Source organism: Equus asinus, chromosome 26 (assembly GCF_041296235.1).
Source record: "Equus asinus isolate D_3611 breed Donkey chromosome 26, EquAss-T2T_v2, whole genome shotgun sequence".
In the NCBI taxonomy this organism is placed as follows: Eukaryota; Metazoa; Chordata; class Mammalia; order Perissodactyla; family Equidae; genus Equus; species Equus asinus.
This window is the reverse complement of record NC_091815.1, coordinates 41,829,902-41,853,212: the sequence shown is the minus strand read 5'-3', so window position 1 is coordinate 41,853,212 and position 23,311 is coordinate 41,829,902. Positions and strand designations below refer to the sequence as shown.

The 23,311-nt window shown below is 45.0% G+C and overlaps 1 protein-coding gene across 2 annotated transcripts; it reads left to right on the top strand.

The window, feature by feature from the left end:
- The first annotated feature begins 1,221 nt into the window (after positions 1-1,221).
- LOC106846648 (zinc finger protein 850-like) lies at positions 1,222-14,594 on the top strand. 2 transcript variants are annotated; one of them, XM_070498688.1, is made up of 3 exons: positions 1,222-1,310; positions 4,515-4,641; positions 11,901-14,594. In XM_070498688.1, the coding sequence occupies exons 2-3, from the start codon at positions 4,608-4,610 to the stop codon at positions 14,177-14,179; spliced, it is 2,313 nt and encodes a 770-aa protein (XP_070354789.1). In that variant the 5' UTR covers positions 1,222-1,310; positions 4,515-4,607; the 3' UTR covers positions 14,180-14,594. The 2 variants fall into 2 exon arrangements, with proteins under 2 accessions (XP_070354789.1, XP_044615114.1); XM_044759179.2 differs by having other exon boundaries at positions 1,234-1,538.
- Positions 14,595-23,311: the final 8,717 nt, after the last annotated feature.

Genomic DNA, 23,311 nt, shown 5'->3' with positions numbered 1-23,311 from the left:
GAGGTCTCTCATGCACCTACAAACAACAGTGTCTGATTCTGAGTATTTGCTCAATGGACATTTCTTAAAGCCATGAATAAACATTGACACCTCAAATCCTCATTCATTTTTACTGATTTGGCTACTCTCATTGTCTATTTCAATTCTTTCTCCAAGCTGGTATTGCTTAATGTTTTCAAGTATTAAAGCCCTACCAAATTTTCTCTGAAGTGTTAATTTTCTTCAACCTCCTCTGATATTTCCCCACAACCACTTCTGCCACTATCTTTGAATAACTACATAAACATTATGAATAACTTTCTGAAACTTGCATTTTGAAACTATTTTTCTGAGATAATCTCAATTCCCCATGAAGAACTGTACCTGCAATTACAGGAAAATGATAATCACTTAGCAGGAAGGACATCAGATCATGGGCTTAAGATGCTCCCTTCATCTTGGAGTTCAGATACTCCATTTACAAATGTGCTGTGACTATGAGAGTTGCTACCAATGACCCCTACCAAAACACAGTTAGTTAAGGAGCTCTTCATTTGAGGTGGATCTCTGTTCACTAAAACGAATTGAGCATATCTTAGGATATGGAGTCAGAAATGTTATATAGACAAAAATATTCCTCAATGTGTAGGACACAATCGCTGACTCTACAGGCATGAGAGAGGTTTTCTATGGGAACTAGAAGTCCAACTCCTGCTTCTTCACCTAATTCACAATAGCCCTCTTCTTTCTTGCCAGTCATGGCCCTGTACAGAGTGTCCTCTCTTGTACCTAGCTAATCTTAATAGAACTCACAAAACTGACTATTGCCTCAGGCCACACGCATTTGAAGAGCAATAACATAATGTATCCAACTACGCGTGGACTAATTTTATGTCATGCTGACTCCATGGAATGACATGGCCATTTAGATCAGTTGATTTCAAGCATCTCAAATAATAGTTTTATTGTATAGGAGCAAGCAGGCTGACCTTCACCTGCTGAAGTCTGAAATTACATGTATTCGCTACCTTTACCAAGGAGCAAAGCCCATCTCTGGGTAGGAGCACCGATTTGCAGCATTTCTCAGGATTCAGAGTAGCCAACTCTCTCGGCGGTCAGCATGGAGAACATCCTTCCCTGTAGCCTCTTGAGCACTTGAGTTCCTCCCAGAGGAACTATATTTGCCGGAAGGACGTGCGCCGAGTTGAGCCAATGAAACGTCAGGGTGGAAGCAGTTCCATGCGATTCAACATTTGGGGCGGGGCTTCCGGTGTTTTCCTAGCGGCAGCCATCTTGGTGGCTGTAGGTTTCTTCTTGCTGCGGAGTGCTGGGTAAGAGATCCTTCACCCGAACAGAAGCTCAGGAGCGCCTGGTCGGAGCTGAGGGGACGGACGGGGAGGCGCGAGAGGAGGCGCCCTGAGGCTCGGCGACGCCGCCCGGGGCCCCGCGCCAGGCCCGGGCCAGGGAGCGCCGCGCCCGGCGCCTCGTCTCCCGCCGCTCCCGGCCCCGCTCCGCCCCTGAGGCCGATGGCGGCGGCCCCGCGGAGGGAGCCGGCTCAGGTGAGCGCTCGGCTCCGGGCCGCCCCGCCCGCAGCGCAGCCCGAGCTCCAGCCCTCGGGCGGGCGCTGCTCCCGGGCCTGCAGCCCAGGCCCCGGGGCCGGGCCGGGGAGGCGCTCGTGGGGCCTGTGGCTGCGGGCGGGGGCCGGGCTGCGGGCGAGGGTCCCGGGCAGAGGGTCCCGGGGTCCGCAGGGAACGGCGTGAGGAGGGTTCCCCCCTGGACCGGCAGGGGAGGGGCTGCTCCTTCAGTCCGAGGGCCCCGGAGCCGGGAGGGCTGTGACCAGAGAGGGACGCGGTGCGTGTTGGGGTTTCAAAAGTTGTCCAGGAGCTGCTCGGAGAGAACGGACGGGAATGGGTGAGGAGGTCGGGGAGGCGCGGGGAGCGGAGTCCTGGTCCGAGGGCGCAGAGCTGGTCCGAGGCGGCTCTGAGGACTGAGGCCCGGAGGCCAGTGAGTGAGGGCGGGGTCCAGCCGTGGTGGCCTGCCTCTCCCCACAGGTTCTGGGACAGGAAAAAGCACTTATGGAACCTGCACAGGGAAGGAGAGGGTGTCCCAACCCCTCAGTGGTACTAACACCAGCCGTGTGGTGTCCGTGATTGTGGCGTCCTGAGACTTGCTGCATTCACAGCTCTCGGGTGCGGGGACCCTGAGGATACCCCCAAGCCCTGTGTCCTGAGTGCAGGCCGAGGGTAACATGGAAGTGTTCCCATTTCTGACAACCAGTATAAACAGGTGTAGAAGGTTATCCCAGGAACGGATACCAGCGTGTGCAAATGCTTGGAGGTGTGACTGAGCTGGAGACAGGGGACAGCAGGTCTCCATTCTTTCCGTCAGAAACAAAGAGTAGGGAGTCAGGAATCAGTCCTGTAATGTGGCCGCCTGAGAAGTTAGGTGTCTATTATGGACATAGTGAGAGGTCTGGATAAGAGGAGGTAGGTGGTCTTACCCAGGTCTTAGGAGGCTCCATCTCCTGCAGAGAAGAGCACAGACTGTGGGTTAAGGGAGGAGGCAAGAACTCAGGAGGAGGCTACTGCTGTGTTCCCTGTGTTGATGAACCGAGTTGTGGCCATGGAGGTGGGAGAAAAGTCTGGATTCTAGCTCTGTTATTGAAGAAGGGCCAAGTTCAGTGGTTAAGATTTGATGTTCTCACTGCTGCAGCCTGGGTTTGTTTCCTTGACGGAGCCACAGCCCGTTTTTGTCACATGTCATACTGTGGCAGCTGCTTGTTGTGATGCTGAAAGCTGTGCCACCAGTACTTTAAATACCAGCGGAGTTACCCAAGGTGGACAGGTTTCTGTGGAGCTTCCAAATTAAGAAAGACTAAGAAGGACTTGGCCACCCATTTCCAAAAAATTGGCCATGAAAACCCTATGAATAACAGCAGAACAACATCTGGTGTTGGGAGCACTGGGAGATGAGAAGATGGCGCAAACAACACTGGACAGGGTTTTCCGCTCTGCTGTACACAGGATCACCAGGAGGCTGAATTGACTTGATGGCACTAACAGCTACAAAATTGAAGGAGAGGTTAGGGATGACTCCAGGGTTTTGGGTTGTAGCCGCTGAAGGGATGGAAGCTCCATCAAGTGGGATCTGGAATTTGTCGGTAGGTTTATTTTCCTTGGGAATGTCAGAAGTTTTATTCGGGCCCTGTTAAGAGTCTCACATGTTTCAGAGAACAGTGAGTGGAGGCGTCAAGTGGGCATCTGGAGACACAGGTCTGGAAATCTGGGGAGGGGTTCAGGATGGAGACTTTCAAATGGCTGTTGTGGCTCTTGTGAGGACCAGGGTGGAGCTTTGGATCACATTTAGGAAGGAGAATCCAGGATATAGTGGTAATGCTTTAGCAAATCAGAAAGATGAGGGTGCATGCTGAGGAATGTTTCTGTTGCTTAGCACCTGGTTGAGGTTCCTGAGTATGAGAAACACAGGTGAGGGAGGGCCGTCGCCATGGAAGGGTGTGGGAGAGATCATGATCTGGCAGGTGGCCAAGGCTTCCATGGGATGAGTTGGTGGGAGATGCCTTCAGAGGCAGAGGAGTAAATGAGACAAGTTGACAGTGAGACTGGGGCTCCTGCGAATTCTCTACTGTTCACATTCACTAGAATTGTGTGTTGAGCCCTGATGGGGTCTGGGCTGTTCGAGTCTTGCTGGTGGGTAAGATCTGGGGTGAATGTAGTCAGTTGTGAGACTCACTGTGCCTGGCAGGGAGACCGTATGGGCTGGGGTTTTAAGGAAGATTTAGTGGGGCGAGGTGGATTGTGGCTGCTGAGGGGACAGAAAGTGCATGACAGAAGTGGAAAAGGGTCATGGGTATCTGAAATTCACATGTGGTTCTGGGTGGCTGATCTTGAAGCAAGGATCAGAGGCAGGTGGGGAGGCCTTCAAAGCAGCATCTGGGGCTTTCCCTGGCTGTGGTATCCATCCGAGGACTGGGAAGGTACTGGATTGTGTTTGAGTTTGTGAAGCGCTCTCTGGGTGCCATGTGTCGCGTCCATGGGTGAGTGCAGGGAGATGCCCGTGTTGTAGGGCAGGGAGGTGGCAGAGCTGTGGGGACTGAAGACGTGAGAATGTGGTGTCTCCATCATGGTTTGTATTTACATAGGTGGTGTGAGCTGAGGGCCCCAAGGCCCGTGTAGTGGGGACTTAGGGGTGAAGCATGAGCCCACGTTTAGCTGTGTCTTGTAGCTTCACTCTGGAAGATGCAGGGGAATTGCTTGACAGGAGGGATGGGGCCCTGCCAGCCTGGCCCAGGGCTTGGGTGGCATCTGTGTCGCCCTGCCTGTTATTTCTGAGGGCTGAACACAGTGATGATTGGGACCCTGAGGAAAGAACAGGTGTCAGTGGCAACGGCCTGGTATCCCCTGTGAGGTGGGGAGCTGAGCTCTGGAGGGAGGAATGTGGAGTAGTTGTGTAAGGTGAGGGCCTGTGGGTTCTGAGAGGGAGAAAGTTCATGGTTTCATCTGTCCCCATCTTAACAGGAGAGTTTGACCTTTGGAGACGTTGCCGTGTACTTCTCTTGGGAGGAGTGGAGGCTCCTTGATGAAGCTCAGAGGGACTTGTACCACGATGTGATGCTGGAGAACTTTACACTCATATCCTCACTGGGTAAGGCCCTCTCCTTCCCCGTGACCTGGACTAGGCTTTGTATCCTGTCTCACCCCCCCTTTCTCCAGGGGCTGCTTTGTTCTTCTGACAGAGTAGTCTGGGCACTGCTTTCTTCCCCAGCTTTCTGGGTGGTGCTGTGATGTTAGGGCTGGGTGTGTGCACCGCCCTCTTCTCGCCTGTGCAGTCCCAGTACCCTCTGTACTGAGCCCTCACAGGGAAGGATTCCAGGTCAGTAGTCTTGCAGTGAGGCTAGTGGATGGCGCCTTGCTTGCCCTCTCCGTGGGTAGGTGAACGTGTCCAACTCCCTGGCACTTCTGTATCCCAGGGTTTGATGGCTTCTTTTAGCTGACGTTTCCTCGTGCTTGTCTGTGTGTGGAGTTGCAGGTGTTGTCATGGTCACTGCTTACCTGGATTATGGCCAGTTTTCAAGACCCTCTTGCAGGGTGTCTATTGTTTAGTTTAGATCTCTCTTTTTTTCCTTCTGTTGTTGTCATTCTTTCTTTCTTTCTTTCTTTTTCTTTTTTTTTGAGGAAGATTAGCCCTGAGCCAACTGCTTCCAATCCTCCTCTTTTTGCTGAGGAAGACTGGCCCTGAGCTAACATCTGTGCCCATCTTCCTCTACTCTTTATATGTGGGACACCTACCACAGCATGGCGTGCCAAGCGGCGCCATGTATGCACCCAGGATCTGAACCGGTGAACCCCAGGCTGCCGAGAAGCAGAACATGTGCACTTAACCGCGGTGCCACCAGGCCAGCCCCTATTGTTGTCATACTATTAAATGGTGTGTATTTAAAGTGTACAGTGTCATGATTTCATATATGTATACATTATGAAGTAATTCCATAATCCAATTAATAAATATTTCTGTCGTCTCATATGGTTACTTTTTTTTTTTATAAGGACACTTAATGTATACTCTCCTGGTAAATTTCAAGTGTAAAATGCAATATTATTAACTGTAATCACCATGTTGTAATTTAGATCCTCTCAAGTTATTCGTCTTTACTGAAGGTTTGTACCTTTTGAACAACAGTTCCCCACCTTGCCCACTCCCCAGGCCCTGGCATTCTACTGTGTATGAGTTCTACATTTTGTTTTAGATTCCACATATAAGTGATATCATACCGTAGTTGTCTTTCTCAGACTGGCTTATTTCACTCAGCACACTGCCCTCCAGATTCATCCATATTGTCACATATAAGATTTCTTTTTTTTAAGGCTGAGTAATAATCCAGGTGTGTATGTGTACATCACCCTTTTTTTTTTTAAAGGAAGATTAGCCCTGAGCTAACTGCTGCCAATCCTCCTCTTTTTGCTGAGGAAGACTGGCCCTGAGCTAACATCTATGCCCATCTTCCTCAACTTTATATGTGGGATGCCTACCACAGCATGGCTTGCCAAGTAGTGCCATGTCCGCACCCAGGATCTGAACCGGTGAACCCCAGGCTGCTGAAGTGCAATGTGCACACTTAACCGCTGCGCCACCAGGCTGGCCCCCATCACCCTTTTTTTAATCCATTTATTCATTTATGGTCAGTCAGGTTGTTTCTGTATCTTGTGTGTTGTGAATAATGCTGCAGCAAACGTGAGAGGGCAGACTATCTCTCCCACATTCTGATTTCATTTCCTTCAGGTACGTACCAAGAAATGGGATTGCTGGATCATGTCGTATTCATATTTTGAATTTTTCAGGGCAGTTCCACACTCTTTTTCATAATGGTGCTACCAATTTCCATTCTATAACAGTGTGCAAGGGCTCCCTTCTCTCCATACCCTTGCCAACATTTCTCTCTCCTGTTTTTGATGATAGCCATCCTAAGGTATGAGGTGATATCTCGTTGTAGTTTGGATTTACATTTTCCTGATGAGTATTGAGGAAGAGCTATTTTTCATATTCCTGTTTGCCATTTGTATGTCAGCTCCTTTGCCCATATTTTAGTTTAGTTGTAGGTCCTTCTAGTTCTTTTATGTGGGATGCTGCCTCAGCATGTCCTGATGAGCACTGCTAGGTCTGTGCCCAGGGTCCAAACTGGCAAACCCTGGGCCGCTGGAAGCTGAGTGTGAGAACATAACCACTTGGTCATGGGGCCATCCCCATGGGCATTTTAACCATATTAATTCCTCCACTCCAAGACATGGGATATCTTTCTCTTTATTTGTGTCTTCTCTTTCTTTGATCAGTGTCTTATACTTTTCAGAGTCCAGATCTTTCATCTTCTAAGTTAAATTTATTTGTATATATTTAATTGTTTTTGATGATGATGTAAGTATATTGCTCTCTTTATTTCTTGTTCAGATATTTCACTGTGAGTGTTTAGAAACACAACTGATTTTTGTATGTTGCTTCTGTATCCTGCAACTTTCCTAAATTTGTTTTGTAGTTGTAAGAGTTTTTTGGTGGAGTTCAGGGTTTTCTATCTATATGATTATGTCTTGTGCAAACACAGAGTTTTACGTTCTCTTTTATGATTTTGAATCCTTTTGATCCTTTTTCTTGCCTAAGTGCTCTGGCTAGACTTTCCAGAACTCTGTTGAGTAGAAGTGAGGAGAGTGGGCATCTTGTCTTGTTCCTGCTTTTAGAGGAAAAGCTTTTAGGTTTTAACTGTTAAGTGTGATATTATTGTGAGTGTATTGTATATAGCCTTTATTATATTGAGGTACAGTCTTTCTATGTCTAATTTCTTTAGCGTTTTTAACATGAAAGTATGCTCAGTTTTATTAAGCACTTTTTCTGCATCTATTAAATGATCATATGATTTTTATCCTTTATTCTGTTAATACGGTGTATCCATTTATTGATTTACCTGTGGCGGGCCATCCTTGCATCCCAGGGATAAGTCCCACTTGATTATACTGTCAGATTCTTTGAATATGCTGAATTTGGTTTGCTAGTTATTTTGTTGTGGACTTTTTCCTTCTATGTTTCTCAATGATATTGACCTATAATTTAATTTTCTTGTAATTTCCTTATCTTGCTTTGGTATCAGGGTAATGCTGGCCTTGAAAATTGAGTTTGGACATTTTCCTTTCTCTTCAGTGTTTTGGAAGAGTTGAGGAAGGATTGATTTTAATTCTCCTTAAACTCTGGTAGAATTGACCAGCGAATCTATCTAGTCCTGGGCTTTTCTTTGTTGGGAGATTTTCAATGAATGACTCTATTTCCTTACTCATTATTGGTCTGTTCAGATTTTCTATTCTTTATGATTCAGTCTTGACAGGGTGTGTATTTATAGGAATTTATCCATTTCTTCTAGTTAGTCGAGTTCATAGTAGTCTCTTAAGATGTTTGTGTTTCTGCAGTCTTTTTTTTTTTTTTTTTTAAGATTGGCACCTGAGCTAACAGCAGTTGCCAGTCTTTTTTGGTTTTTTTTTTGCTTTTTCTCCTCAAATCCCCCCAGAACATAGTTGTATATTTTAGTTGTGGGTCCTTCTAGTTGTGGCATGTGGGATGCCACCTCAGCATGGCCTGATGAGTGGTGCCGTGTTTGTGCCCAGGATCTGAATCAGCGAAACCCTTGGCCACCACAGCGGAGTGCGCGAACTTAACCACTCGGCCACTGAAAACTTTGGAAAGTTTTCAGCCATTATTTCTTTAAATAGTGGGCCAGCCCCCTGCAGTATCAGTTTTAATGTCTCCTGTTTCAGTTCTGACTTGAATCTTCTCTCTTTTCTAAGTTAGTCTAGCTAAAGATTTGTTGACTTTGTTTCTTTTCAAAAACCAACTCTTAGCTTTATTGCTCTTTTCTATTGTTTATCTAGTCTATATTTCATTTATTTCTGCTCTGATCTGTTATTTTTCTTTGTTCCCCCAAATTTTGGCCTAGTTTGTTATTCTTTTCCTAGTTCCCTGTGGTATAAGGTTAGGTTGTTTATTTGAGATGTTTTTCCTTAATTTAGGCATTGATTGCTATGAACTTTACTCTTAGAACTTCTTTTGCTGCTTTTCATATGTTTTAGCCTGGTTTTTTTCCATTTTCATTTGTCTCAAGATTATTTTTCATTTTAATTTTTTTCTTTATCCCACTGATTGTTCAGGAGTGTTTTTCCCCCCTGCTTTTTTTCTCCCTGAATCCCTCCAGCATATAATTGTATATTTTAGTTGTGGGTCCTTCTAGCTGTGGCATGTGGGATGCCGCCTCAGCATAGCCTGACGAGCGGTGCCATGTCTGCGCCCAGGATCCGAACTGACAAAACCCTGGGCTGCAGAAGCAGAGCATGCAAACTTAACCACTCGGCCGTGGGGCCGGCCCCCAGGAGTGTTTTTTTTAATGTGCACACGTTGTAAACTTTCCTGCTTTCATCCTGTTACTGATTTCTAGTTTCACCTCTTTGTAGTCGGATAAGCTTCTTGATATTTCAGTCTTACTATATCTGTTTAGACTTGTTTTGCGACCTAAGATGTGCTCTGTCCTAGAGAATGTTCTGTGTCCACTTGAGAAGAATGTGTATTCTGCTGTAGTTGCATAGAATGTTCTGTATTTGTTAGATCCATTTGATCTGAAGTTGAGTTCAAGTCAAATATTTTCTGATTATTTATCTGGATGATTTACCCATTCTTGAAAGATGGATATTGAAGTCAACTATTAGTATTTTGTAGTTGTCTTTTCTACCTTCCAATGTGTTAATACTTGCTTAATATATTTAGCTGCTCTGATGTTGGGTGCATGTATGCTTATAATTGTTATATTTTCTAGATGAATCGACTCCTTTATCATTATATAATGACTTTTCTTTGTCTTCTGTGACAGGTTTTGAGTTAAAGTCCTGTAAGTTTAAGCTGCTCTTTTTTGATTTGCATTTGCATGGAAAAATTTTTTGGATTGCTTCACTTTCAGCTTGTGTCCTTGGAACTAACGTGTATCTCTGTAGGGAACATGTAATTGAGTCTTGTTTTGTTTATCCGTTCAGCGACTATGTGTCTTTTGATTGGAGAATTTTGTAAGGACTTGTCAGTTGCCATCTTGTTAATTGTTCTGGCTTTTTTGTAGTCCCTTTTTTCCTTTCCTCCTATCTTCCTTTGTGATTTGATGATTTTCCATAATTCTATGCTCTGATTCCTTTCTCTTTATCTGTTGTGGGTTTTTGCTTTATGGTTACCATGAGATTTACATGGAACATCTTACAACAGTCTGTTTTAAGCTGATTGTAACTTAATGTAAATCTCATAAAAATTACCCTTTTAGTAGCCCATCCTCCCTCCATTTTATGATGTCACAGTTTCTATCTTTTTATATTGTTTAATCATGAATTATTGTGACTATGGTTATTTTTAATGTTCTTTATACCAGAGGTAGGTGATTTACACACCACCATATTACAGTATTGGTGTGTTGTGAGTTTGAATAGATACTTGTCTTTACCACTGTGCTTTGAATTTTTGTATGTTTTCAGATTTCTAATTAGTGTCTTCATTTCAGCTTGAAGAACTGACTTTGGCCTTTCTGGTAAGGCAGGTTGAGTGGTGATAGACTCACTCAGCTTTTCTTTGTCTAGGAAAGACTTTATCTTTCCTTCATTTTTGAAGGACAGCTTTGGTGGATGAAGCATTCTTATTTGGCAGATTTTTTCTTTCAGCATTTTGAATTTGTTATTCCACTCTCTCCAGGTCAGCCCAATTTCTGCTGTTAAATCCATTTATGGCCTTATGGTGGTTCCCATGTATGCATTAAATTTCTTTTCTCTTCCTGCTTTCAAAATTCTCTTTGTCTTTTACTTTTGAAAGTTTTATTTTACTGTGTCTTGGTGAAGATCCCTTTGGATTGAATCTGTATAAGGACCTATGAGCATCATGTACCTGAATGTGCACATACATCCCTCTCCTGGTTTGGAAAGTTTTCAGCCATTATTTCTTTAAATAAGCTTTCTACCCCTTTGTCCCTCACTTGTCCTTGTGGCACTCCCATAATGCAAATTTTATTTCCCTTGGTGAAATCCCATAATTTACACAGTCTTTCTTCTGTCTTTTTTCTCCTCTTACTGGATGACTTGAAATGACCTGAATTGAGGTCACACATGTTTTGCCTGTTTGATCAAGCTTTCTGTTGATGCTCCCTATTTATTTTTCGTTTCATTCATTGTATTTATCTCCAGAATTTCTGTTTAAGTTCTTTTTACTTTCTCTCTCTCTGAACTCCTTGATTTTTTCATATATGCTTTCCTGATTTCACTGACATGTCTCTGTGTTTTCTTGGATCTGGCTGACTTTCCTTAAAACAATCATTTTGAATTCTTTGTCCAGCAGTTTGTAGATCTGCGTTTCTTTGGTGCCACTTGCTGGAAACCTATTGTGCTTCATTGGTGTTGTCATGTTTCCTTAATTTTTCATGTTCCTTACAGCCTTTTGATATCTTGACGTTTGATGGATCAGTTACCTCTTCTAAACGTGTGGGGCTGGTTTTGGTGGGGAAAGACCGTCACCTTGGGTTGGTTGTGAGGTTGCAGTTGTGTGGTATGTGGCAATTTTGGCTCTAGAGAGGGACCAGCCACGTAATCACTGTGCAGCTCCATCAGCTGAGGTCAGGGGTGACAAAGATTTTAGGGGTTCAAAATAGCCAAGGCTGCAAGGGGAACTCAAGGTACCTGGGCCTCGTGAGTCTGTGGAGGGTGTGACGTCAGAACTGTTTTCAGATTGTATCAGGAATGTTTTCCATTTAACCAGTGTTTTGTTGTCATTGCAGTGCCACACATCATTTCTACTTTTCCTTCCCCATGGTTGATATTTTGTCTTCTAATCAGTTCTACTACTTCTCTTTTCTACTCTGACTTTTAACCCAGGGAGACTCTTGACCTCTGCGTACTTCATATCTCACCCATTTCTCTCATAGCTCTTTCTCTGTTGCTCTGAAACATTGGTCCACATGTTCTGTGAGGTGTGTGCATATCTTACGTTGGCCTTGAAGAGCAGTTAGTCTGTTACAGTTGTGTTTTCCTAGATTTGGACACATGCTTTTACACAGCCTTGTGTCACCATCAAAAGGTCCTGCAGGAATCCTTTTGCAGAGGAAGAAGTTTTAGAATATGCCTCTCTTTTTTGTGTCACATCCTATCCTTGTGTTCAACCTTGGTGAGATCTCCACTATTATTTTGCCTTAGGGGCCCAGTAATGCCCAGTAGCCACTTCCCCAGCCAGATTTCAGCTCCCTTTCTGGAAAGGATTCCATATACGTCTTCCTGTATGTGACGGACACACATTTGTGATGGAGTTTCCCCTTCCCTTTAAAGTCAACATGTGCTTCACCGGGGTTTCTTTGTCTTCAGGTTGCTGGAGGGCAGCAGAGGATGCGGAGGCTCCCTTTGAACACTGTGTTTCTGTAGACGTGTCACAGGCCACGACTCCCAAGGCAGGTCTGAGAAAAAGTCATTACACCTGGGGAGAATACAAGAAAGCCTCCAGCCCAAAGCACACACTTGTTCAGTACCAGGGATTCCACGTTGGGAGACAGTGTTTTGTGTGCCATGAATGTGGGAAAGCATTCAGGTACAAATCCTCATTTATTGTTCACCAGAGAGTCCACACTGGAAGAAAGCTTCATGTGTGTGGAGAATGTGGCAAATCTTTTAGGAGAAGCTCAATGCTCAAGCAGCATCAAAGAATTCATTCTGGAGCAAGGCAGTGCAAGTGCAGCAAATGTGGACACTCCTTTCACCAAAAATCTGTCCTCATTTATCCTTGGAGAAGACACCCTGGGGAAAATTATTTGTGCAGTGAATGTGCACACTCTTATCACTGTAGATCTATCCTTATTCAGCAACGAACAGTTCACACTGGAGAAAGGCATTATGAGTGTACTCAGTGTGGAAAATCTTTTAGAAGAATATTTTACCTCATTGTACACTGGAGAGTTCACACTGGAGAAAGGCCTTATGAATGCCGTGATTGTGGGAAGTCTTTTACCAACAGATTGGTACTCTTTCTCCACCAGAGAATGCATACAAGAGAAAGGCCTTTTCAGTGCATTAAATGTGGGAAATCTTTTACCAACAGCTCAAGACTCATTCTACACCAGAGAGTTCACACAGGGAAAAGGCCTTATGAGTGCAGTGAATGTTGGAAATCTTTTAGCCATCCATCTTACCTCACTCAACACCAGAGTGTTCATAGTAAAAAAAAGTCTTATGAGTGTTGTGAATGTGGGAAATCTTTTATCTCTTGTCCCGGACTTCATTATCATCAGAGAGTTCACGCTGGAAAAAGGCCTTACAAGTGCAGTGAATGTGGTAAGTGTTTTACCTCTAGCTCCCAACTCCATTCTCATCAGAGAGTTCACACTGGAGAAAGGCTTCATCGCTGCAGTGAATGTGGAAAATCTTTTTCATCTGGTTCCAACCTCAGTAATCATCAAAGAGTGCACACAGGAGAACGGCCTTATGAGTGCAGTGAATGTAGGAAATCCTTTATCCGAAGATGTCACCTTGTTAGACACCAGCAAGTTCACACAGGAGAAAGGCCTTATGAGTGCAGTGAGTGTGGGAAATCCTTTATCCGACGATGCCACCTTGTTAGTCACCAGCGAATTCACACAGGAGAGAGGCCTTATGAGTGCCATGAATGTGGGAAATCCTTCACCCTTAGGAGCACCCTTTGTGATCATCAGAGAGTTCACAGTGGAGAAAGGCCTTATGAGTGCAGTGAATGTGGGAAATCCTTCATCATAAGATTCAATCTTCTTGTACACCAGAGAATTCACACGGGAGAGAGGCCATATGAATGCAATGAATGTGGGAAATCTTTTAGCATTAGGAGCACCCTTCGTGATCATCAGAGAGTTCACACTGGAGAAAGGCCTTATGAGTGCAGCAAATGTGGGAAATCATTTAGAGTAAATTCTCATCTCATTCAACACTGGAGATTTCACACTGGAGAAAAGCCTTATAGGTGTAATGAATGTGGGAAATCTTTCTCGTCTTCTTCAAGTCTTCGTTTTCATCAGAGTATTCACACTGGGTCAAGGCCTTATGGGTGTATCGACTGTGGGAAATCGTATGCCAATAGCTCAACGCTTGTCCGACACCGGACAATTCACACAGGAGAAAGGCCTTATAAGTGCAGTGAGTGTGGGAAATCTTTCAGGCGCAGTTCACATTTCAATGAACACCAGAGAGTTCACACTGGAGAAAGGGATTATGAGTGCACTGAATGTGGGAAATCTTTTAGGGATGTTTCCCAACTCAAAAAACACCAAAGAATTCACACTGGGGAAAGGCCTTTTGAGTGTAGTGAATGTGGGAAATCTTATACTAATAGCTCAACACTTACTCAACACCGGAGAATCCACACAGGAGAAAGGCCATATAAGTGCAGTGAATGTGGGAAATCCTTCATGAGTAGTTCACATTATAATCGACACCAGAGAATTCACACAGGAGAAAGGCCATATAAGTGCAGTGAATGTGGGAAATCCTTCATGAGTAGTTCACATTATAATCGACACCAGAGAGTTCACACGGGAGAAGGGCCTTTTGAGTGCAGTGAATGTGGGAAATCATTTAGGTATAGTTCCCAATTCAGTAAACACCAGAGAGCCCACACCGGGTAAAGGCCTTATGAGTGTAGTGAATGTGGGAAGTCTTTTACCCAACTCTCTTCTCTCTCACAACATGAGAGGCTGCACACTGGATCATGGCCTTATGAGTGAAGTAAATCTGGGAAATTCTTTAGCTGATGTACTCTGTACCTTCCACATCAATAGTTCACACTGCACTAAGTGCAGTGAACGTGGAAAATGCTTTCCAAAAATTCCAGTCTCATTAAACACAGAATTCACAATATACAAAGTCTTTATGCTGTACCAAATGTGGTAAGTCACTTTTAATTTAGCCCTTTTAACAACTTTGTCATGCTATTTCATTGTTGTTTTAGTTGCATTTCCCTAAGGATTACTGATGAGCAGCTTTTCAGATGTTTATTTGCTCTTTGTGTGTCTTTGGTAAAATGCTAATATGTTTTGCTTATTCTTTTGTGAACTTTGGTTATTTTCCCTTTCTTTAACAAGTGAGACACTGAAGCAACAACTATGTGTTGGAATTTCACTCATTCTCAAATACATGCATGACTTCTTTTTTTAATGTGATAATTGTTTTCAATAGTGGAAGAATATATTTTAACTCTTAAAAATATTTTTGTGCTATGAACAATGTAATGAACACATACATTGTATTCTTAACATTAATCTGCATTGTTACATATTATCCATCTGTTTCTCTTTTTTTTCTTGCTTTGAGGAAGATTAGCCTTGAGCTAACATGTGCTGCCACTCCTCCTCTTTTTTGCTGTGGAAGACTGGCCCTGAGCTAACATCTGTGCCCATCTTCCACTACTTTATAGGTGGCATGCCTGCTACAGCATGGCTTCACAAGCAGTGCGTAGGTCTGCCCGCCAGGTACGAACTGGTGAGCCCTGGTGGCTGAAGTGGAACGTGAAGATTTACCTACTATGCCACCAGGCCAGCGCCTTGATCTCTTTCTTAAATTCAGATTTCAATAATACTATAAAGTCTTGTTTTGTTGTGTTTGCTCATTTTCCTCATCATTGGTGGGTTGGAGCAGATGGGGGCCCAGATAGCATCAGGATAGATTGGGTGTTCAAAGCCCTGTGAGGAGGGAAAGGAGAGGGCAGTGATCAGACACCCCAAGGTGCCAGAGTTTGACTCTCAGATCCCCATTTATCACTGGAGCTTACAGTCAACCCTTTCTAAGCCTCAGTTTCCTCCTGTATAAAATGGAGAGTAGAGGTGACCCTGCCCCTGGGCTATCAGAAGAGGTGAAAGCCAAGGTGCCCATTCACTGCGCAGCAGCTGCACCTGTCTTCTCTACCTGTTTGCAGTTTACAGTCACGGGGCAAGGCACTCCTTTATCCCCTCAGGCAGGAGGGAGCTGTGGGGTACTGAGGTCTCAGTGTGGATTCCCCACCAGGGAATGTCTGAGTACCTTGCTGGAGCTCCTAGAGGCTCAGTTCAGTGACTGTGAGATGCAGGTGGTGACTGCATTGACCTTGGTCTCCCTGCGGATCAATAAAAGTAACAAACATGCTGAGTTCTTACATTTTGAGTATTTTATTTTTAATTCTCACAACAAAATGGGGAAGTGGGAAGTGTCATATTGCTGGGTAAATCTAGGGTCAGAAATGTGAAGTGGGTTCTCCAGGTTCACACATGGACAAGTGTCAGATTCAAAAGGCTGGATTTGTACCCCTGAGTCTTATCTCCAGAGCTGGGTGGTTTAATCTCTTTACCTCAGCATGTGATCTCCCAGCCCAGGGCAGACCCACAGTGAGGACGAGGGAGGTGCAGCAGCTGTTTTTGCTGTTTTTGTTGTTGGAATTGTTGTCATGATCATCTTCCCCTGTTCCTGTGATGTCCCAGAGCACTTACCTCCGCCCCCAGGTTCTCAAGGGAGCACCGTTGATTGTGTTTCTCCAGCCGCTTCACCCTTAGGAGGCTTTTCTCTCAGCCACAATTATGTTAAGTCCAGAGGCTACATCGTCCTCCCCTTTAAGCTGAGCACAGAGCTCAGGCATTCTGTATATGCAGGTGACGCTGTAGACCTGTGGGCTCCTGGTCTCACTGGGTAAGGGCTCCCCTCTCCATGCAGGGATCCACAGCATGGAGGAGCAGAGGCTTCATTGGGACCAGGCACGTGTGTGGCTCTTTCCAGCAATTGGTGCTGCCTCCTATGGGAAAAGCAGAGATAGAGTTGGAGGATGCATTAGGGAGACCCCAGGTCACTATGGCAGCAGGACAAAATCCAAGGGGTGATGTTGGAGATTATAGAATTGACAAATATTGGCTGTCAATCGCCATAGATAAGGTTTGGGAAATTGGAATACTCACATGGGAGACTGTAGGGGGTAATGGAACAAGGACAGAGTCAAGAGTCAGAAGACCCGGGCCCATTCCCTTTCTGCCTCTTGCTTGCTGTGTGACTGCGAGTGAGTTACTTAGCCTCTCTGAGCTTTGTTTCCTCATCTCCCTGGTGGAGATTATAACCTGTTCCCTGCTTACCTCACATGGGCATTATGAGAAAGGAAAGTTAATAGTTGCAAAAGTGTCAAACCAGTATTAGTTATCATTGTTGCTATAACTTTTGTTTTAAGACCTAGTGCCTGCCCTCAAGGAGTTCACAAGCTGTTTCTTGTAAGGACAAGGCATATGCAGCAATGAAAAAGACAGCCTAGACTCAGTGCCAGAGAAGTGGCATGGACAATACATGCTCCAGCAGTTGTGATCTGGGCCAGCTGGGTGAGCTTCCAGGACTAGCAGCTTGAACTGCATATTAAAGAATGAGTGGAGGGGCCAGCCCCGTGGCCGAGTGGTTAAGTTCTTGGGCTTCGCTTTGGTGGCTCAGGGTTTCGGCAGTTCAGATCCTGGGCACAGATCTAGCACTCCTCATCATGCCACGCTGAGGCAGCATCCCACATGCCACAACTAGAAGGACCCACAACTAAAATATACAACTATGTACTGGGGGTTTTGGGGAGAAGGAAAAATAAAATTTTGAAATAAAAAAAAAATGAGTGGAAACTGCTTGGGAGGCAGAGGAACAGTGAGGGGTAAGTTCAGAAAGATGGTTCAGGGCTAGTTTATGAAGGATCTTGGATGCCTGGCTAAAGAATTTGGACCAATTCGATAAGCACTACGGAGCCATTGAGTGTTTTTGAGGAATCTGAGACAAGATTGGTATTCTTAGAGATTTGACGTGAAGTATATCCACATGCTTCTGCTGCACATGGTTTCGAGGATGATCAATGTAAGGAGAGGCTGGAGCGCTGCATGGCAGTAAAGAGCTGAAGATGTGAACTAAGGTAGGGCACTGAGGATATGTGAGGAGGAGGCAGTGAGGCTGGTAGCTTCTACACACCCAGGAGAGATCTTCAGAGGCAGGAGCAATTCTCAGTTGCCCAGCAGGGGGTGTATGTGTAAGTGGGGTAGAATGAAGTAAACTTTGCAAAGTTATGTTCACTAAAGTACCTTCCAGGAGCTGTTCCGAGAGGTCGTGTTCCTCATGGTTGTGAAATAATGCTGCTTGGATGTAACAGTCGAGTAGCAAGAAAGTCACTGCTTTGCTTCAGTTCCCGAATCTTGTACCAGTTAAAACAAAATCAGAACATTCAGAATAAGAATTAAAATCAATGTATAAGAAAAAAAAAGAAACTGCCAATCTGTTTTCTGTGGTGGTTATCAGTTTCACCTTTCCGCCAGGAGTGTATGAGAATTTCCATTTCTTTAGATGCTCGCCAATACTTGGTGTCATCAATCTTTTTAATTTTAGCCATTTTAATATTTTGTTCCTTGCAAAAAGATGGAGCACAGTGTCTGGTGGTCTTGTCTTTAAGAAGCAACGTTTCCTCAACTAGGATCTTCCTTGTATACCAGAGGACATGGAGGTCATGGAGGGTGTCCTGCAGCAGGAAAAGGGCTCTGTAGCCAGTCTGGGCTGTGGTGCAGGCAGTCCTGCCACCAGGGCCTTATGATTCAGCAGGCCACCTGCTGGGAAATATGCAGTGTAGGGTGTTAGCAAGTCCCATCCAGGGAATCACAGTGCAGGCTGCTGAGGCTCTGGAGGAAGTCCGTGCCACTTGCAGTACAGATTTATAAATCACAGTGAAACTCGTGTTGTGTCATTGTGCCCACATAAGAACAGAAGACTGGAATATGGGGCATCAAGTCTCCATGCATCCAGAATGATCCACTGTGAGGAGAGTTCTCTTGGACCATCCAAGTCATAAGGTCAGACGGGCACTGCTGAGTTCCATTGTACGGGAGAGATGTACAGGCAGGATCGAGCCAGATCAACTCCAGAGAACACAAGCAGGCTGCATGAGCAGGTAGGGGAGACCCCAGCACGGTAGGAACAGCTCACTGCAGTGGGTGTCCTGAGTGATCTGCACAGCCAGCTAAGGGGAGGAGAAAGCCTGAGCTTGGGTTCTGCTTGGGTCACTTTGGTTTATGAGTGAAGGTGAAGTGAGTGTAGGCTGCGTCACAGTCACGTTCAGGGTATCCCTGAAAGATAATGGAGAAGCAACATTTTTCCAACGGGTTATGCTATATTGGGCCATCCATTTTGTGTGGGAAAATCATTATCCAAAGGTGACAATATACATGGATTCCAGGATAACAGCCTGGTGAGGAAGGAAAAGTCAAGAAGATGGTTGACAAGGAGGTCTGAAGTAAAGGCATGTGGATGTGGCAATGTGCACACAGTAGGAAGATTTCTGTCTGGCTTGTTGCAGTTTACTGTAATATATCACCAACCATGATGATGACATCCATGTCAAACAATGATGACATCAGTTTTCTGGCACTCCAGGCAAACTCCTGGTGCTGGGACGTTGTACTGGCTGTTTCTTCTCTTAGAGCATCTTTCCCTAGTATCCAGATCTCTCCTTGCTCTCCTTTAATTGTGCTCTGGTATCATCTCTCTACAAGAACCGTGACCCCTCTGTGTCCCAGTGAAATCCTCCTGACTCCACACGCCGCCGTGACTCAGAGCTGCTCTTCCTTTATGTCTCCACAGCACCTGTCACCTTCTAATTAACTATTACATAGAATACCTTTTATATTCCATATTATATTTTGTTACTTATTGGCTACTCCCCTCACTAAAGGCTGTGAACAAAGGCTACATGAGGACACATTTCTTTCTTCACTGATGTGTAACACATATCTAGATGAGCCTCTGAACCAGATGAGATGTTTAATGTTTTTGAAGCAATGAAACAGCACAAGGCTGTAGCTTCCTTCCACTCTTCCACCTCTTTCTACTCTCACTTGATTGTTTCTTTCTCTCTAAGTTTAATTTTCCTCAGCGTTCTCATGAGTGAAAAAAAATCTACACTTTGTAGAACCCAGAGTTTCTCATTAGCCAAGTTTCCAGCTTAGCTATGGGCTTAGCTTAACTCTTTTACATCTTAGAACACAATGTTCTCTGCTTACCTCCTAAAGGTACTGAACCGAGTTCCAATGTTGGGGTGGATTTTCCACACACCACCAAGCAATTCTCCAATGCCAGCTGTGTGTCCTACAATTTAATTCAATTCTGACACTGTCTACCTGAAGATAGCATCAGACCCCACAGGTTAAGGGCTCAGTCGTACAAGACTGCCTTCTCTCCACTTTAGACACGAGTTGCAAGTGCAGGTTGTCCCTTGTGCTTCTCACCAACCTGTGCTTCATCTCTTGCTCTGAGCCTCTTTCAAGGTGTTAATGAAATCTTGGACTTCCCTCATTATGTAGTTCATTTATTCATTTGTTTTAAAATCACACAGGTACAGAACTAGCAGGCTGTCTGTACCACCAGGCAATAGAGCTGCATTTACTGTTAGCCTCAATTTTGCCAGAGAAGTGAAGGCACATCCTGCCCCATCAGGCCCTTAGGAATTCTGAAATTAAGGTTAAAAGCACAATTAGTTTCTAGCTTAGGAATCATCTCTGTTTCCAGCCTTTAGAGTTGCATCCCTGGTCCTGTGACCACTGCATCAAGTCGGGGGGGGGGGGGGGCGGGGGTGGCGGGGGAAGTTAAGGTGATGTAGGAAAGAAAGAGAAAGAAAAGGAGCATAGCCATTTACACCAGTGTCCTTCCTTGGCCAGAATTGAAGAGTCATACCAGCACCTTCCCCACCCCTCTTCCCCAGATTCACCAGAAAAATAAATCTATCCCGTGGGGTGACACCTTTAGCCCCACTCTTGTTCATGGTGAGGTGAGCACACTCTCGTGAAGGCCTGTAAGCCAGCCGTTCATGCCTCTATTTCCCACATTTTAGACAACCAATATTGTAATTGCCACTTTCAATTCTCTATCCAACTAGTACTCTGAGGAGGATCTCTCTCTGCCCATTGTTGGACATTATGGGCTATTAAGTGTGTTCGTTTGAAGAGATGATGGTCAGCCATCTGTAATGGTGAAAAATTTTCTGTTCCAGTCCTTTTATTGCACTCTGAGCATTTGCATCTACCATGGGGTAAGCAAATCCCAGTCCAGAGTCAGTGTCCATTCCTGTCAAGACCCATTTGTAGCCACCCCACCCCAGGGCTGCTGGCATCAGTCTGACTTGGCAACTGTGATCAGGGCCTTCCCACCAGGGAATCTGCCACGTAGCCATCTGCAGGCTCTGTCTCTCTTGCTGTCAGACACAGCAGCTCTTATTGGCATTTTGTGCCTCGGAGTGTGCAAGAGGACTCTGTCTAGATTCAGCCCATCTCTGCATTGCTGCAGTGCCCCCATGTCCTCTCATGTCATGAACCCAGGTGGGCACCTCAAGGGGGCACACAGGGATATCTGCTTGTTGATTCCAATCATCTTCCAAACCCAGAAGGGAGTTCTCCTGATGGGCGTGGGTATGTCCTACTTTAATGCATCCTCAAATTCCCATAGTGATTTCCATAGGGCTGTGCCCCATATGGACTTTCCTTTAGTAGGCCAGGTCTCCATTTTCCTCTTGCCTGACTAAACGGCCAGGCCATTGGTCATCACCTATGAGTCAGTAGCAACTGAAAGGTAGGGACTTTTACCACTGTTCAATTCTTCCGTCACTACTGGGGAAAAAGTATGCATGTCAGCCCACCAAGCTGATTTGTTTTTACCTTCTTCAGTCACACTGGTGTCCTTCCAAATGGGATGTTGTCCACTCATCTTGGAACTGCCATCCACAAACCAAGCAGCTCTTTGTAGAGCACTGCCTAAGTGATAGTGAATCCAGTAGGTCCTCACACAGTTCCATCCTAGAGGAGACGAGGCTCCTTGCTCATATCTCCTCCTTGCATCTCCCAGGCAGCATGATCCTATATAAACCATTTCCATTTTATGACGAGACTCTACTGGGCACTGCCATCCTGATTAGAGTGTTTCAGTTCTCTAGTCCAAAGTCTCAGTAGACTTCACTGGGAGGCACTCACAGGCTTTTGCCATAAACCCCACTATATGCTCCACAGATCTATGTCACGGAGAATTTCTTTCTCCCAGCACTCCCGCTTCTATTCCACACTGTGTGGGCTCTGGCAATCTTACTGGATCCCATCTAGCATGTCTAATTAACATTCCTGAAGGGCTGATTTGCCTGCCTTCTGTTTACAATACTAGGAAGGGGATGCATCCCCCAGTCAGATACAATTTCCGTCCTCTTAATACAATAGCTAAAGCATCATGTAAATGTATAGCATCTAATAATTCCCAAACATAGGGGACATTTTTAATTTTATTTCTGCTGGAAGTAAGGAAGCTACATTGCTTCCACAACATTCCAAAATCATGAGCTACTCTGAAAGTATAAATATTGGCAGTTTTGCCCCTGGGTGAAATACAAGCCCATGTAAGAGCATGTAATTCAACCTGTTGGGCCAAAATAGTCATAGGTAAAGGTGCTGCCTCAACCATGTCAAAAGGAGTTGCAATAGCACGCCCAGCACAGTGTTTGCCGTTGTCACCTTTTGAATCAGAACCTTCAGGGAACCGTGAAAAGTCAGCATTACCCAAAGGAGTTTCTTGCTGGTCATCACAAGAAATCAAGAGGTGTTCTGTCAGCATTAAGCAGTTCAGAGTGACCTCGTTGGTAACAAAGGGGAGAAGAGTAGCAGGGTTAAAGTCATTACAACATAAAAGAGTTATGTGAGGAGCAGTTAATAAAAGGATTTTGTAGAAGGTCAGGTGTCTGACTGAAATAAGTTGAGTGTGGTGAAAATTCAGGAGGGCTTCTACTGCATGAGGAACAAAGATAGTTAAAGGGGATCTCATAATTTTCCCAGTGGCCTTAACCGAAAGGGAAGTGGTAGTTATGGCTCTAAGACAAGGGGGGGTTCTCCCTGTGCCACAGGGTCTAGTTGCTGGCAATAATACCCTATGGGCCGATGGTGGTTCCTGCGTTTTTTAATGAGTACCCCAAGGGTATTCCTTCCTTTTCAAATACAACAAAGAAGAAGAGAATCTGATAATTGGGATGTCCAAGGGCAGGCAGTTTCATCAAACTCTCCTTTAAGGCCTTAAATTCTGTGTCACCCGGTTCTTCCCATAAAATTGGGTCAGAGTTGTTGTTCTTTAGTAAAACATACAGAAGTTTGGCCATAAGAGGAATCCAGTTTTGTCAATAACCAACTAGCCTGAGAAAACCTCACAGCTGGCACTTCCTTTTGTGTTTTGGGAACAATAGGACACCATGCAGCCTATCTGGATCGAGGTATAGCCCTTGTTCTGATATCAGATACCCTAAATATTGAACCTGGGGTTGGGCAAACTGCAGTTTCTCCTTGGTGACCTTACATTCCTTTAAGGCTAAAAGCTCTAGCAAGTGAATGCTGTCTCCCTGTGAGGAGACTTGGGAGGGAGAGCAAAAAAGCAAATTGTCCACATTTTGCAACAAAGTAGAACCCCTAGGGAGCTTTATATCGTCCAGATCAGCCTTCAGGACTTGTGAGAAATAAGAACAACTCTTAGTAAAACCCAGAGGCATTACTGTCCAGGTGAATTGTTTTCCTTCCCAAATGAAGGCAAGAAGGCATTGGCTAGCTTTATCAACTGGAATACTAAAGAATGCACTGCATAAATCAATTCCAATGAAACAGTTTGATTCCAGAGGAACAGGACCAGTTCCAATGGAATGGCCTGCTTTGGAAGAGTCAGGCTGAAGAGCAGCCTGAGCACTCACAGATGAATCAAGGCCTTAACCAGGAAATGATGAAGCC